A 16,397-nucleotide genomic window follows, 5' to 3' on the forward strand; every position below is an offset into this window, starting at 1 on the left:
AAATCCAAATCGTGTTTCTTGGTATGATAGTGCATGTTGTAATCCTAGCACTCAGGAGAATGATCATGTGTGTCTTGGTATGATAACACATGTTGTAATCCTAGCACTCAGGAGAACGATAATGTATGTCTTAGTATGATAGCGCATGTTGTAATCCTAGCACTCAGGAGAATGATCATGTGTGTCTTAGTATGATAGTGCATGTTGTAATCCTAGCACTCAGGAGAATAATCATGTGTGTCTTGGTATGATAGCACATGTTGTAATCCTAACAGTCAGGAGAATGATCATGTGTGTCTTGATATGATAGCGCATGTTGTAATCCTAGCACTCAGGAGAATGAGGCAGGAAGCTCCAGAGTTCAAAGTTCCTTTGGGCTATGTAGTGAAAACTTGTCTAGGAAAAAGAATAGAAACAAAAAAACCAAATCAACCAAAACATCCACAGCCCAAATCATCCTATCAACTTTTCCTCCCAGACAGACTTCTCCACAGGCATTACAGGTACTGAAGCATGAATCACAATTATGCTCCCCAAAGTCAAAAGAACTGAACTCCATGTTAAAGCCGTGGTATTTGCTCATCTCAGCTATGGCTGGAGACCCCTAGTTCAACATCTGGGGAGACAGAATGTCAAACACATATCACCTGTCACTGAACAAGGTATGTTCAAGGACAAATGTCCCCTTTTGAGCTTCTTACACTCAAAGTACACTAAGCACCTTCATCTGACACAGCTGTGTTCTGTGTTGGGCGAGGACAGAACTCGTCATCACATACGCTCAGCACACAAACACCACTGAGCCACACTTACTGTCCTACCTCGTTTTGTTCCAAAATGAATGAACCACTTGAAGTTACCAACACCTGTAGGACTTTCTCTTAATATTGGAATCCTACGGCTCCTGGTGGTGATACATTACAAATGTCGCCAAGGACATAAATAGAAAATACAACAGAATAAAAAAATGCCAGTGGGAGATCCATGTAAAGATGGAAGGACAAAAATGGCTCCCTACTGTTGTCCTCTGACCCTACATGAGTGTCACCTCCACACACACCATGGCATACCTGTCCATCATACACATACATAACAATTCTTTAAAGAATAAAATTATTTTCCTCCTCTTGGTACAGCTAGGCATCCTGCAGTTCAATCACGACAGTAACTGCTCAGAGTCAGTACAGTTTAAGAGCTCAATCCTACAAGTGTGCTCTTTTTTCAGACACTAATCTCAAATCCCAGCTTGTTGACTGTACTTTTGCTAACTAGCTATAAACTGGGATCCCTCCCTCACCATCCCCCCCAAATACCTCTTTATATTTGATCATTTGTTCTACTGTTTCAACTAAGGTATCTATTTCCTGGTTCATTACAGAGGCTGGTACAACAGACAGGTGTTAGAAAAATATCATTTTCAGGTGTGTGACTTTTGTTTATGCTGCTTTGTTTAACTCTGTGAAGCTCTTACAGTGCCTGTCTAAAACGCCAAGGACAGGCGGGGCTGGCAGACAGAGAGGATAAATAGAAGGAGAAAGCAGAGAAGAGAGAATAAAGGAGCAAGAGAACCAGGAGAGGAGGACATTAGGGGCCACTCAGTCACAGAGTAAGAAGGAAAGAAAGGTGCACAGAAATAGAGATCAAAGCTCAGAGGCAAAAGGTGGTTAGGGTAATAGAAGTTAAGAAAAGCCGGCTAGTAACAAGTCAAGCTAAGGTCAGGCATTTATAATTAGGAACAAACGCCCGTGTGTGATTTATCTGCGAGATGGCTGGTGGGCTGCCCAAAAAGCCAATAGAATAAAATATCACACAACAGATAGGGATGAACAGTATTCTGAATGAAAGACTAAATAAGACCTGGTCTCACAGCACAGCCCCTGTGAAAGCGGCCCCTGCCTTCTCAGCAATGGATGTGTTCAACAACCTAAAGCCCCCACCCTGTGAGCCAGGGCTCTAGGGAGGTCTCGTTATATAGGTATGAGTGGATAACTTATGGGATACTGGTAATTAAGTTAATTTCTAGTTTCATGCTTGAAGGTGGTGAGTCTTTCTAGTGACCAGCCTCCATCCTAAAGTTACCTTGGCCTTTGACTTCCAGTCATACAAAGGTCAGTCTTACCACGCTGGAGATCCAAAGGTCTCATGATTTCTTCTGTTAGGAACCAGCAACTAAGACCAAATACTGAAAAGTTACTCCTATGGCCCCTATCATACAGGACATTACATGGGCTTGAGAACTCTGTGCCAGGAAACAGACCTCAATATTTTTCCTAAAATGTCACAAGATAATGAAATAGTGTATTATAAGCTACTCCCACAAATTTTATTTATGCCATTGGTAACATTCAAGCCACCAAAAGTGGAATATTTCTTCCTACCTACCTACCTAATCTACCTACCTATTCACCCACCCACCCATTCATCCATCCATCTATATATCTCATTTATAAAAATACTTAAATATTTTGGAGCGAATTCTCAAATATAATCCAATGGCCCGTATCAGACAAGAAGGTACTTAGCAGCTATGTAAACATTACAGATTAAGAGGACACTTGTATGTGTAAATATTCACTGTTGAGGTGACTATAAGGGCCAATATTTTAGGCTTCTTAAATGCTTTAAATCCAGTATGTTTGTGTTTCAAAAAGAAAAAAAAAAGGAAAGAGGAAAGTGGTGCCACCGTGGCCTCAAGTCCCCTGTATCAGCTCACAACTATATGTGGTGGCACACCCTACACCCTGATAATCCTGAACAAGGATACTGAGGTAGGAAGATACCCCCTGGAGGGAGGGAGAGAGACAGTAAGGGAGGATATATATATATATATATATATATATATATATATATATATAAAACAAAATATATTTTTATTTTACTTTTATTCAAGTACAAGCTATTTTAGCCTTCTTTAAGAATCAACGTTTTTTTTTCTCCTGGACGCCTTGTTCCTCAGACACTAAAAGCAAAATAAAGCAATGTGATTTCCAGCTTTACTTGCAGAAGGATGTTGGCCATGAGAGAAAGCTCTAACCACTGGTACCGAGACCAAGGCTGTGGTATACATGTGTGGTACACAGAGGGCTGCAGAGACTGGCATGCTCATATGAAGTGAAATGAAAGGCCTACCCAGGTGTGCTGTGCCAGCTGCCCGGAAGGAACCCCAGCACGGACAGCAGGCTGGCCCAAGCGGCACCGGAAGGAACCCCAGCACGGACAGCAGGCTGGCCCAAGCGGCACCAGAAGGAACCCTAGCACTGACAGCCGACTGGTCCGGGTGGCACCGGAAGGAACCCTAGCACTGACAGCAGGCTGGCCCCAGCCGCCTAGAAGGAACCGTAACATGGACAGCAGGCTGGCCCCCAGCAGCACCGGAAGGAACCGTAGCATGGACAGCAGGCTGGCCCCAGCAGCACCGGAAGGAACTGTAGCATGGACAGCAGGCTGGCCCCAGCAGCACCGGAAGGAACCCTAGCAGGACAGCAGACTGGCCCGGGCAGCACCGGAAGGAACCCTAGCAGGACAGCAGACTGGCCCGGGCAGCACCGGAAGGAACCCTAGCAGGACAGCAGACTGGCCCGGGCGGCATCACAACACACTTGCCCATATTGTTTCCATAGGAAAGAGAAAGGTTCACACCATGTTCAAGTCATTAGAGTTTTGTTGCAGCATGCAGCCATGTCTAATCAAAAGTAATACATTTATACCGGGAGTTCTCAGAGGCCCAAGGACAAGATCATCCATGTGATCTGGTTCTTAGGTTCCTTCCTCAGTTAAGTAAGGGAACATGTCTACAGCCATTAATATTCTGAGTTTATACTGAGTGACCTCAGTACCGTGGATTTCAAGAAGCGACTTTCTTTATGTGTCTTCTTGTTTAGTGAGAACAGATTACCCTCACTCCCAGAGACACACAGTGTGTACCCTGTCAGAACTCTGAGGTATACATGCCAGGCCAATCAACATCAACAGAAATTATTTCAGGAATTATCAGTTTCATGGAAACTGGCATGCAAAACCACCAAATTCAGGTCAATCCAAAACAAGGCCCGAGAGTTCATAGTTCATGAGGAAAAGATCCAAATTTAGGATAAAATGATGGTGAGGATTTTGGCTTGTTCTCTGTGCTGGAGACAGGCTTTGTCATTCTTCCCACACATTCGCTGCTGAGCTACTTGCCATGGTTACATTTTCCCTTTGTAAAGTCACACTACTGGACACTAGGTGTAAGATATAGAAGCTTGCTATCCAACAGCCGAGTGACAAGATCAAAGAAAATGTGTGCTATGAGACTTCTTCATAACACCATAACACACATAAAGCCTGCTGTCGGGATACAGGGAGGACAGCGGAGGTTCAAACGGTCATTGAGCTAAGCCATGGTCCCTTCCAGGCCGGGTGCTCAGGACAAATACCCGCCTAGACACACTATTTTAACCTGCATGTGTATGTTACATCGAGGATGCCCCTTTAGGAGTCGGGGTTTGCCAACTGTCCTTACAGGCTGAGTACAGGAAGATCGCTAGGCCTGCCTGCAGTAGAAAAAGACTTCTCTGAAAATTGTGTTCTGACACTATTTAGATGATGTTAAGATATTCTGGAAATTTTTGGTTTTGTTTTTCATGTTGTTCATCCTTATTTGACAATCATGACTAATTTCATATTTATTTCGAAGATTTGGAAGGATTGGCAGCCCAACAGAAACTGAAATGCTGCAAACAGAAATCAAAGACTGGTTTCAGTTGTCAGGCAAGAAACGCCCAAGGGCAGAAAGGCAGGACAATGGGGTAGAAAATGGGTAAAGTGAGCTAGACCAAAGAGAAATGAGGAAAAGATGAGTTATGGGAAGAGAACAGGCAAAAATCCTCCCATACAAAGACTATTCTTTTTAGATATGTACTTGTCAGCTACAGCAATTCTGTGACATTGTGTCCTTTAAATGAAGTGATAATTTGATTGAAACATGCCAATGAGAGATTAACAAGCAGCGATTACAATCAAAGAAGTGTCGTCAGCTAACAGACCGACAGGACGATGTGCCCCACACATCCACTGAGACAGATGGACAGAGAGACATAGACACACAGAGATAGACAGAGAGACACAGAGAGAGACAGAGGGAGACATAGTTACAGAGAGAGACATAAAGACACAGAGACAGAGACACAAAGGCAGAGGTACAGAGAGACACACAGAGACAGACAGAGATAGAGAGATTTTTTGTTTCCATTTTCCTGGTGAAGATTCATTTTGAGATTCAGAAAGATAACGTGATAATCCCATTCTAAGCCCATCACTCATATGGAAAGACAGCATGCGTCTCTGTTCCAGGGAGAGACACACAGAGAGGCAGACAATAGTCTTTGTCTTTCCAACCTGTGACATTATCTTAAAAACATTTTCAGGTGATTGTTATTTTTGAGAAATGGGGGCCTCAGATATGCTTGGGCAAGCAAACAGGAACATATGAAGCACTGAACTGTACCCGAATCTTCAAGTAACAGCTGTCGCTGCTCCTAATATAGGAGTGGGTAACAGCTCACTATGGACAATGTGTGTGCTCATGAATTCCCTTGTCTCCATAAGGCCTGACAAACATCTCACAGAAAAATGAATATATAAACAGCCAGACTCAAGCAAACTCCCACGTGTTCTATAGTACAAGGCAGCATTAAGCATACCAATGTAATATCCAGGATTTACTGAGAAAAAACTGTTTAAAAATCTGTAGGATATGAAAACAGAGTTTCCCTTTAGAACAGTGGTTCGCAGCTTCATCACGCTGTGACCTTCAACACAGTTCATGTTGTGCTCACCCCCACCCAACCATAAAATTATTTTCAGTCATAATGTAAATATCTGTGTTTTCCCATTGTTTGAGGCAACTCCCTGTAAAAGTGTCAGTCAATCCCCAGAGGGGTCACTACCTACATGTTGTGAACTACTGCTCTAGACAGACTAAAAACCACGTCTGTCACAAAACTAAGAAACTATACTGTGGAGATTATTTTCACAAACAACCTCTGATAGAACACAAATAGAAGTAATCTGCATGGTCATTTTAAATTATTGAGTGTTTTAGTTTCTACTTTATTAATATGTATACAAACTCACACATTACAATAATGGGAATAGAATAAGCAAGGGTGGAAACGGAGAGAAAATCATAAACGGAAAGCATAACGAGATGTCCTCTGCATGTGGTTCACTGCTATTGCAGCTAGTCACTGCGTAAGTTACCTTCCACTGCAAACTGCCAGCTGAAACTCTAACAGTTCGCATAACGTTGGTGATGCTGTTCATAATATTAACAATATAATTCAGATATAAATTGCTATAGCTCGAATGTGGACTAAACATGAGAATGTTTTAAGAAACAAGTGTCTTGTGACTAGGGACATAGCTCAGCTGGTAGAGTGCAGTGTGAGCATGCCCCAAACTCCAGGTTCAATCCCCAGGACTATATAAAACCAGCATGGTGCATATGCCTCTTCTCCCAGCACTCAAGAGGCACAGCCGGGAGGATCAGAAGTTCAAGGTTATCCTTGGCTATGAGGCCAACCTGGGCTATATGAGGGCCTGTCTCAAAGACAAAACAAAGCCTTCCCAGTGACCCCCGCCCACCTACGTAGGCACCATTTCTGTATCGACTGTACTGCCCCACTATGCCCTTGTCCATGAAGCAGCTTCTTTGCTCACGTGCTACACTGTCATGGAAACACCCACATTTCCACAACCAGTTAGTGTGTGTTAAGGATCTTGTGATCAGTCTCCCTGCACTTCATCTTGCTTTTTTACCAACAGGAAATTAATTAACCCTCAGTCTACAGGCAGTGTAAAAGCATCAGTTCCCTGGCTACCATACGTAACAGCATGCTCAAAGGTGCTATGAATAGATCACCCTGCATGATGGACAGACTAGACGACATCCACAGACAAAGTGGTGTGAATAGATCACCCTGCATGATGGACAGACGAGACGACGTCCACAGACAAAGTGGTGTGAATACATCACCCTGCATGATGGACAGACGAGACGACGTCCACAGACAAAGTGGTGTGAATACATCACCCTGCATGATGGACAGACGAGACGACGTCCACAGACAAAGTGGTGTGAATACATCACCCTGCATGATGGACAGACGAGACGACGTCCACAGACAAAGTGGTGTGAATAGATCACCCTGCATGATGGACAGACGAGACGACGTCCACAGACAAAGTGGTGTGAATACATCACCCTGCATGATGGACAGACGAGACGACGTCCACAGACAAAGTGGTGTGAATACATCACCCTGCATGATGGACAGACGAGACGACGTCCACAGACAAAGTGGTGTGAATAGATCACCCTGCATGATGGACAGACGAGACGACATCCACAGACAAAGTGGTGTGAATACATCACCCTGCATGATGGACAGACGAGACGACATCCACAGACAAAGTGGTGTGAATACATCACCCTGCATGATGGACAGACGAGACGACATCCACAGACAAAGTGGTGTGAATAGATCACCCTGCATGATGGACAGACTAGACGACATCCACAGACAAGTGGTGTGGCCCCGCTTCTCATCTCATAGCTCAGGTCTAGGCTGGTCTGTCTGCCCATTCTCTCTCCCTTCCTCCTTTCCTTCTCACTCTCTCTTTCTCAGACACTTTTAGTTAGCTGCCCACGTGGCCATCCTTCTCATACCTGGAAGACAGGAAGCAGGTCCTGTGTGCAGGAGAGGAGGCTTCTCTCAACAAGTAAGTGTAAAATAAGGTTGAGTTGAACTATGCTTACTTCAATTATGCTGTTCTCCCATGATTCCATTTCTAACAAAAATGTCTTTGGAATAAAGCTAGGAGTGCATCTGGGCTCATTTCTAGATTGAAACGTACATTCAATCACTGGCACAATTTAATTAACTTCTACCTCAACATCGAAGTCCATTAAATGAGGACAATTGTTCTGCACAAGGACCCATCTAATGAGGCAAGGTTAGGATAAATGAATTGTCATTTTGAGTAACCTTTGAACCCTGGATTTCAGGTCTGCAGGGACCTCAGGTTTCATGTGGTCTAAGTCCCCTGTGTGTGGGTATGTGTGTGTGTATGTATATATTATATATATTTGTAGACATAATGAGGCAACTGAGAAGAATTATTTCCACTCAGTTCTAATTATCTCATCACGTTGTTAATGCGAATTTATAAAATCTCCCAGTGTTTCAATTATGGTTGAGAAACACATTCTCTGTATTAGCAGTTAGGAGAAAAGCTGAAGGAACTGCAAAAACTAAACACGACATCAAAAACAGCCTCACTCAAACAAACCAAACGGAAAAGTGTACTACAGCAGTCTAGAGCAGAATAGGAGATGCATCCTGATGGCAGCCCAATTGTTCCGACTTCTCTGGTACCACAGGGGACATTTTTGCTGTTCCTGTGCATAGCTGGGCCGCGTCTTTGCGCTTTGTGGTCAAACAAGCCTTGACTGGTCACCAGTGCTCTCCATCACCTCTGCGGCACCTGGGGCGTGTGCTAATGATTGGGCTTTCCCTTGACTTGATTTTTATTAGTATGCACATAAGCAAAGAGTCCAATATTTAAAAAATGACACTTCCACAGTACTGAGGAAGGTCTCAAGTGGTAACCTTGTTCTCTGACTGCGGAAGCTACTTTCCCGGTCTCAGAAGGTTTAAGGTGACAGCCTTATCAAACATTTCCAGGGAGGATGATCCTTTAGCCTTCAGAGCAGCTGCATAACAGTAACAAATATCCTAAATAAACACACATCAGATGTCCTTTCTATTTCAATTAAGTCTATTTTGTTGGGTTCCAAACTCTCACGTTAATATTTAAGATCTCCGAATCTATTAAAGCACTTCCAATGTACTCGCTTTGGAAGACATGGATTAGTTACTGAAGCCACCATCCACAACAATACCAATTATCCATCACCCACCATTTAATGTGCAGCCCCTTTCCTCATGTTGCTTACTGTTTGTTTGACTACACCAGAAGATAAGCATTTACAAACACAAGAAACCGGTTTTGTTTTCAACCGTGACCATGGCATTTACTAATAAAACAGTGCCCACACAGTATAAGTCAAAGAGACTTACACAGAGAACAAAAGAATTACATTTTCAAAGGCACTCAATCATATGGATGCAGAGGCTGAATAACGAAAGCACACTTTTTAAAACACAGAAGTCTTGTGTAAAGTTAAAACTTGAGAGCATACAGAGGGTAATTAGCATAAAGATACAATGTGTGTGCATTTCACTGTGGGGAGGGGGCTGTACTTCCTCTCCTACAGTCGACTATCTCTGAATGTCTGAAAATGGTTTGGCAATAAAACTCTGCAAATGGATTTTGCTGGTAGCTGATGAAGCAGAGCTATTCACTAGACATGTTGTTATAGTGAAATTTCTCAAAGGAGCTTTAAGGTTCCCTGTGCCCGCTATGGGCACACATGTAAATCACATGTAAATCCCCACCACATACAGACCACTGAGCCTTGGGTTTCAAGCATCACAGTCACCAACATTCTGTTCCACAAGGTTCTAGAAACACAGCAGCAGTATCAGTAGCTTGAGGTGGCCTCACCTCTAATGTCCAGAGAATTCTGGAGCTCAGCTACTTGCTTCAGATCTAGGATTCTATGGTTCTTTGGTATATTTTGCAAATGAAGAGGAGAGCCCTTTAAGGGCAGACGTTTGTGGTACACGACACTTCAGAGCTCACCTCATTTATAGCCTGCTCTATGTCTCCAGCTGATTTACTAATGGAGCCCAGACCTGGGACCCATTTCAGCACATTTTCTACTATACTGATTGGTACTCACCTGTCTTAAAATGTAATTTTCCCATATATGAAACCTAAGGATCACCCAGAGGTTTGCGCTGTGTAAGGACAGCTGTAAAAATCCAAATGGATTTTGTTCACTCTGTCGTTCTCTTCCTCATCATTCCAGGAGCGAGAAACCAAGTAGTTGTGTGTCCTTTTCTCAATCCCACCCAGTGGAAGGCCTAGCAGCGCAGAGACCACAGGCAGAGGTCAGAGGTCAGGAGGCTACTCATCGAGTCCCGGAGAGGGCCTCGCTCTTACAGACCCAGGTTCTCAAAGTAATGGCAGAGGGACAGGCACAGTCAATGTCTTACTTTAGAGGCTTGCAAACCTAGATGCACAATACCACAGCCTGGGGTCCTGTCAAGGCCTAGGTAAGATGAAATCCCCAACGCAAGCCACTGCTCACAATGTCCGAGTACTATTTGTTTTAAGCATGCTTCACTAGGGCTCGTGTATATAGCTACAGATAAACTACATTGGTCAATCTGTCACATGACATTGCAAATAAAAGGCAACGGACTTATGGAGGTGGTTTTAGCAGTGGTGTGCCTGCTTAGTGCGCAGAATGTCAGTCTTAGCGCAGAACCCGGTCTAGACTACAAAGAAAAACCAGTATCACAATAAGGTCATGTACGTATCAGTTACATAACATCACAGAAAAACGTAAAAGCTTCTCTGTCTACCCTCAAACAGCCTGGCTGTAGCAGGGTCTATGCCAGGTTTACTTATGGCCTTGTGACCTGCGTGGAGAAGGCAGGCTCAGCTAGGAAGACGTTCAACAAAACTTTGTCTGTCCAACAAGCATTTTTGTATTCCTTTATAAAAAAAATACATTTCAAGGTCATTATGAACTTGTTGTTGACAGGGAAGGAGATAAAAATATAACAGAAAGCCAGGGCCCTTCCCTCACTTAATCAGCACTGAGTCCAGTGCTCAACAACACCCTTCCCCAACCTTCCTCAACCTTTTAATACAGTTCCTCATGTTTCGGGTACCCCCAACCATAAAATTATTTTCATTGTTATTTTGTAACTAATTTTTCCACTGCTATAAATCATAATGTAAATATCTGTGTTTTCTAATAGTCTTAGGTGACCCCTGGGAAAGGGTCATTCAGCCCCAAAGTGGTCATGACCCACAGCTCGAGAGCTAGGCTCAGCAACAAGAATGCTCAGATTCTAACCCAGTACTCCCTTCTCACACTACGGAGCAGGTGGAGCCTCTGAAGAACAAGACTTGCTTCCTCACTCACAGGCTTAAAGCCAATCAACCATCAGCATGGAGGCATGTATGGTGTCCAAGGCTGTGGAGACACTTCTGTACAGAGGAGTGTGAACAGACCACACGGATTCACAGCCTCATAAAACTAAAGGGGGAAAAGGCAGCTATAGCTTAAAGAAACCAGGTCAGGTCTAATGAGAAGCAAGGCAGATTTTTCCTTTCCTATTAGCCTGCTTGGATTGCTTGCTTTTCCAGAGAATCTGTTATCATAGCGTCCTTTGTTCAAAAGGATGGATAAGGAGTTAGGAAATGAATAAGGAAATAGGCAGCAACCCATCAGATGATTTTCCCCCTTGCTTGGAAATAGAAATCATTAGTTTCTGTAGAATCACCTACAGGGCAAAATTCCTTCATTCTCTGCAGGAGGAAAGGGTTAAGTAGAAGCAGCACCCCAGTGTGCAGCAGGGCAGCCTGGGCTCACACCTGTCCTCCCCTCCCCTCCCCCAGCTCCTCCACTCAGAGCTTCTTTGTAATTCCCTGGCTAGGAATGCCCAGGGATGTCTGTCCTACTTCTGGGCAGATGAAAGGTAGAGCTGCAGAAAATGCTGGAATTTTCTCTAACATTTCTGAATGTTTCAAGTCAGAACCTGAACTGTGAAAGAAAAGAAAGTCTTTGAAAACAGCTTCAATCACTTCCCACAATCACAAACAAATAGCCAAAGGCTGCACTCAGTTCTTTTTTTCTACCTACAAGAATGAAAGAGTATGTGCAAAAGAAAAAGAATGTTAAAAATTATATTCCAATGGATTTCACTGCCGCTTGCTATCTGGGTGCACTATTACTAATTCCTAAATAGAAGGGTGTTTACCATAGATTGATGAAGAATCCAAAGCTGCCTGAAAAACAAGACCCAGGTGCTTAGTGCTTTGTGTGTTCCTCACCTGCATTCTCTATTCTTTTTTGGTAAAAGTATAAAAACTAAATCCACCTCTTCATTCATCCATTCACTCAGTCACTCCACACACATCACTGGTCTCTTATGACTGGTGTTACCAGACAGGTAAGATATGCAGAATCATGAAATCACTTTGGTGATTGTATAAGGATCAAATTATTTAGAAAAATCGTTAAGTAGATTGCCTTTAAGCATCTCTAAAATTTTGAAACTCAGCTTGATTTGGTAATAGAATAGTGCATGAATTGTTGAGGTTTTTCTTTTCTATTACTGATTTAAGTAACAAGAGAAATAAAAGCCTTCTCTGGGAACCCTGGCATCCTCTTCCCTGCTCTATCCATTGCGGTCAACAGCTTCCATTTCAGTCTAACACCAGGGGATCATCAAGCCAATGGGTCCCAGGAATCGCTGGAGCCTACTGTCAGGGCTAGGGCTGGTACACACATTTCCACATGTAGGTCTCCCCTGGAGAAAGGTTGAACCATTTCCTGTTTGGTTCTTCTTCCAGCTTATGGGTAAAGGAATGAAGGAAGTCAGAACAGCTCATTCAGGCTTCCAGAGATGTCCACCTCTTTCTTTCCTATGCCATTTCCCCCTCAGCAGCACCAGGGCTATGTGTAGGGGCTACCATATGGCAACACGGGCCCCATATGGCTCCATCTCACAGAGAGATTGTGAGAACATAAAGATGCTGCTGTGTACTTTTATGGCAGCCCCTTCTCATTCCCCCCATCTGTCCTCCAGATGGCTGCTGCACCTCTAGTAGGCTCTCATACACGAGTCTCTACCATGAGGCACTGCCCAGCTGACCTAGGTGTCCTCACCTGTCAGTGACAAGGGACCTCCAGTACTTTCAAAACTCAGTATATTTAGTATTCAAACTAGAACAGACCATTTGAATATATGTATTTTATATTTATATATTTAAACTTATCAAGAAAACCCACATGGTCATTCTCTCCTTGAAGTTTCAGAGAGCCCCATTGCCCCATAAGATCCTCTCATAGGCATACATCAATCACTTTCTCCAAAACTGAATTTTTCATTTTCATGAAATTCTCTTTTGATGAGAAGAAAAGTTATTACTGCATACTTTTTCAAATGTCTTTACAAAATTTTGAAGAAGCACATGTGTCCACGTGTCCTTCACTGAAATTGAATAAATGAGCAAGAAATCAGGTGACACCCACTCAGACAAGCCCCTTCCTGAACCACCTATGTTAGCGCTCAAGGGTCTAGCCACTGTATCCTGCACCTCTTTGTTTTTAGGTGTTTGTCTGAAGAGGCATATGCGACCCTATGCTCAGTATAGCTGAGAGGAAAGCAGAAATAAATGTCACTAGAGAATATGCATATTCCATTAAAAAAAAAAAGGTGACAGTCATCTCCAGTACCAAGTGCTGAGTCTGTTAGCGAGCCCCTGGACAGGCTGCAGTGTCACTGAGAAGGAGAGCACTTCCTGGTCTGCTGGAGGCTCTGGGTTTCATCCCCAGAAGCACAGGAGATTAAACGAAAGGAATGGACAGACAGAATGAAGTTATAAAGGGGGGAGTAAACAAATCATTGTTAAATAATCTCTGTGCTTGTGGGGTGAAGAAGCAGAAGTCATTTCATCTAAGGCAACCAACACAGGGAGCTCATCTCATGATCACTCTGTAGGCAGAGCATTGGAATGCTGCTCAAAAGCACACAGTGTCGATTTTAGAGATACAAAATAACCCAGTGAGTGCCACAAGGATACTTTTATTTTATTGGGAATAGTTTATTTTGTGTGTGTAAGCAATAACTTATTCTTTCTCAATTGTATGCAAAATAAAAACTTGACTTTAAATTAAACAATGATATCCTAAGATATATGGTTGGGCCACGCAGTTTTTTTCTTTAACTATTCACACATCATTGCTTCTCTTTCTATCCTTTACGAAGTGGCAGACAGAACTACCGGGACACCAGGAAACTTGCTCCTGGGCCGGCATTTCAGTCTCTTCTGTGTACAAAACTCAACCAGTTACTCTGAACTAGCGCAAGCCTTTTCTGGGAGCAATCAATTCACTGCACACTGAGGGTCACAGGTGCCTCTGCGGCAGCGAAATGCGTGGCAGTCATCAGACCAAGTCTCAGCTTCAGGCTGCTGCCAGAGGCCTGCTCACTGGGCTAACTGCTCTGGGCTGACACAGACAGCAAGTGCTGGTTCAGAGAAGCAAGCACTCTTCCTTCTGTGAGAACAGAAATTATGGGTAAGACACCTATCAGATGTAACAGTGTTTCCAAAGGCGTGCAAAGCTAAAAGCTATATGGTCTTTTGATTTCAGCAGAACGAAATGCCAGGACACCTGAGCAATGTGGCTTTGATCCCTGGTCAGGGAAGCAGTGCCACATGGGGCACTCCAACCTGTGCTCTGGGCAAGCAGTTTGTGACCACTTGGGAAGAGGCAGAGGTTGCTGTAGTAGCTGAGGGGCTGCAGGAATTGTTTACATTTGGGCAGGGAAGCTGCTCTCACCACTCAGCATTTCCCGGCAGACCAGGTGAAAGCCCCTTGCAGCCCCCTCCCCTTACAGGGCTTTCCATAGCACAGGAGCTATTGAATACTGGCTTCCTGCCAAGTGGCTTTACGTGAGACTTGGCAAAAATTACCAACCACACACATCTGCCTTCACCTCATTTTCTTTCCACAGCTCCTTCCCAGGCAACAGCTCAAGAACTACATGTGTCCATTTACTGGACTGAAACAAACAGCACAGGCATGGGGAGAGCCACACAAAGCATATGCTTTTCCAGCCATCCTGATTTCCCAAACAGTGGGAATCTCGCCCCTGGGGATACTGACGGGCACCAGCTGCTGTTGCTGTGGGGAGAGGAGACCCCACGCACACACTCCCAACCCTCGCCCCCATTCCAGCTTACCTGTTTCTTTGTGCTGAACCTCTGCCAGGTGCAGGTCATTCAGAAGGTGCTCTAAGATCTTCTCCGGGGTCCCCGACACCACCATGTATCTGTCAGAGAGCAGAGAGTCCACCGAGTCATCCTCAGTGGAAGACTGCGAGCGGCTGCTCCATTCGTCGTCCTCATCTTCCTCGTCGATGTATTTGAAATAAGGCACATCGAAGGTAGGCAAGGGCAGCTGGCGCCCTGAGAGCGCTTCGGAATCTTTCCTCTCTAGATGGGGGTCAAAGACCCGCAGGCGGGAGCTGCCCATTGTGAACGGTGCCTAACAAAGGCATCCCCTAAAGGCTAAAAGATCTTGCCATCCTCGTCCTTTCACAGGGAACTAAGTCCATCTGGCTGCTAAGAGCTCTGCAGTCAGCTAGAACGCTGGAGAGGCGGAGAGAAGAGAGGGAGGGGAGGGAGGGAGAGTAGAGCAGGCAGCAGCAGAGCGAGTGAGTGAGAGGGAGCAGGGAAGGGAAGCAGCGTGCCGGGAAGGAAACCCAGAGCGTGCCTGGGCTGCGGGGACTCTCACCTCGCTTCGCTCTCGCTGTCCGCACTCCCTGTGGTGGGGGCTGGGCCACAGCTTGCTACTTTCTTCAGCACCAGCACACTCTGGCCTTGCTCTTTAACCTGAACCATTGGCACTTCATCATCTTGCTTTAATTGTCGATCAGCGTGATGAATAAGAGAAGGAAAGGAGAAGAGAAAGATTAAAAAGAAGTCAACTAGCTTCACCTCATTTCTTCAAAGAGCTAGAAAGAATTAGTGTGGTCAGGCATCTAACAGTTCAGAATCTAGGCTCAAGGTCTCTGGAAACACAAAAGGCCACGGAGACAGAAGAAAGTGTGTATGTGTGTGTGTGTGTGGGGGGTTGTGGAACTAGGATTTGAAGAGTTTATTTTTGAAACTACCTTCAGGAACAATTTGATTTGGAGAATAGAAAGTTTAAAGTTTCAAAATGTACAGCATACTACTTGCTTTGAACAGTCTTCTACCTGGCTGATGCTGCCTAAACATCATTAAAATCAGAAAATCACAGCATAACTACTATTAACACTTAGTCAAGGCTTGCTTTAAAAGGTGGGCAAATGGCTAACCATTGCATTGCTCAGGTCAAACCCTGCCACTCTCCCTGGAAGGACACACACACACACACACACACACATGCAGGGGGAGGGGAGGAACACCCATTGCAGGGCTTTTAAAACCCTGATGCCACGGGCCCCTGCACTGACTTTCTTCATCTCTGTCCCTTTTTAAACAGGCAAGAAGCTTAACCACCATTCATTTCTGCACACACAGCTCCCACAGCACAGGGCCAGTGCCTGACCTGGCTCAGTCAGGGCAAGCTCACTGCTGATCCAGCAGTGTGGGCCCAAGTCTGAGCTATGGACACAAACTTTAGGGCATTTGCTACAAGCGCTCACTGTGCAGTAACCCAG

General features: G+C 44.4%; 1 protein-coding gene across 1 annotated transcript in view; it reads right to left on the bottom strand.

Annotated features, from left to right (window-relative positions):
• The window catches only part of Rapgef5 (Rap guanine nucleotide exchange factor 5), a 219,137-nt gene that overhangs the window by 57,987 nt on the left and 144,753 nt on the right, over positions 1 to 16,397 (bottom strand). The window contains exons 10-11 of the mRNA XM_085698050.2: positions 15,488 to 15,612; positions 14,935 to 15,023 (exon numbers count right to left, since the gene is read on the bottom strand). Coding sequence (XP_085554176.2) covers positions 14,935 to 15,023; positions 15,488 to 15,612 — 214 coding nt within the window. The remainder of the gene's footprint in view (positions 1 to 14,934; positions 15,024 to 15,487; positions 15,613 to 16,397) is intronic.

This window comes from Myodes glareolus, chromosome 11 (genome assembly GCF_982192425.1).
Source record: "Myodes glareolus chromosome 11, mMyoGla1.1, whole genome shotgun sequence".
NCBI classification, from domain to species: domain Eukaryota; kingdom Metazoa; phylum Chordata; class Mammalia; order Rodentia; family Cricetidae; genus Myodes; species Myodes glareolus.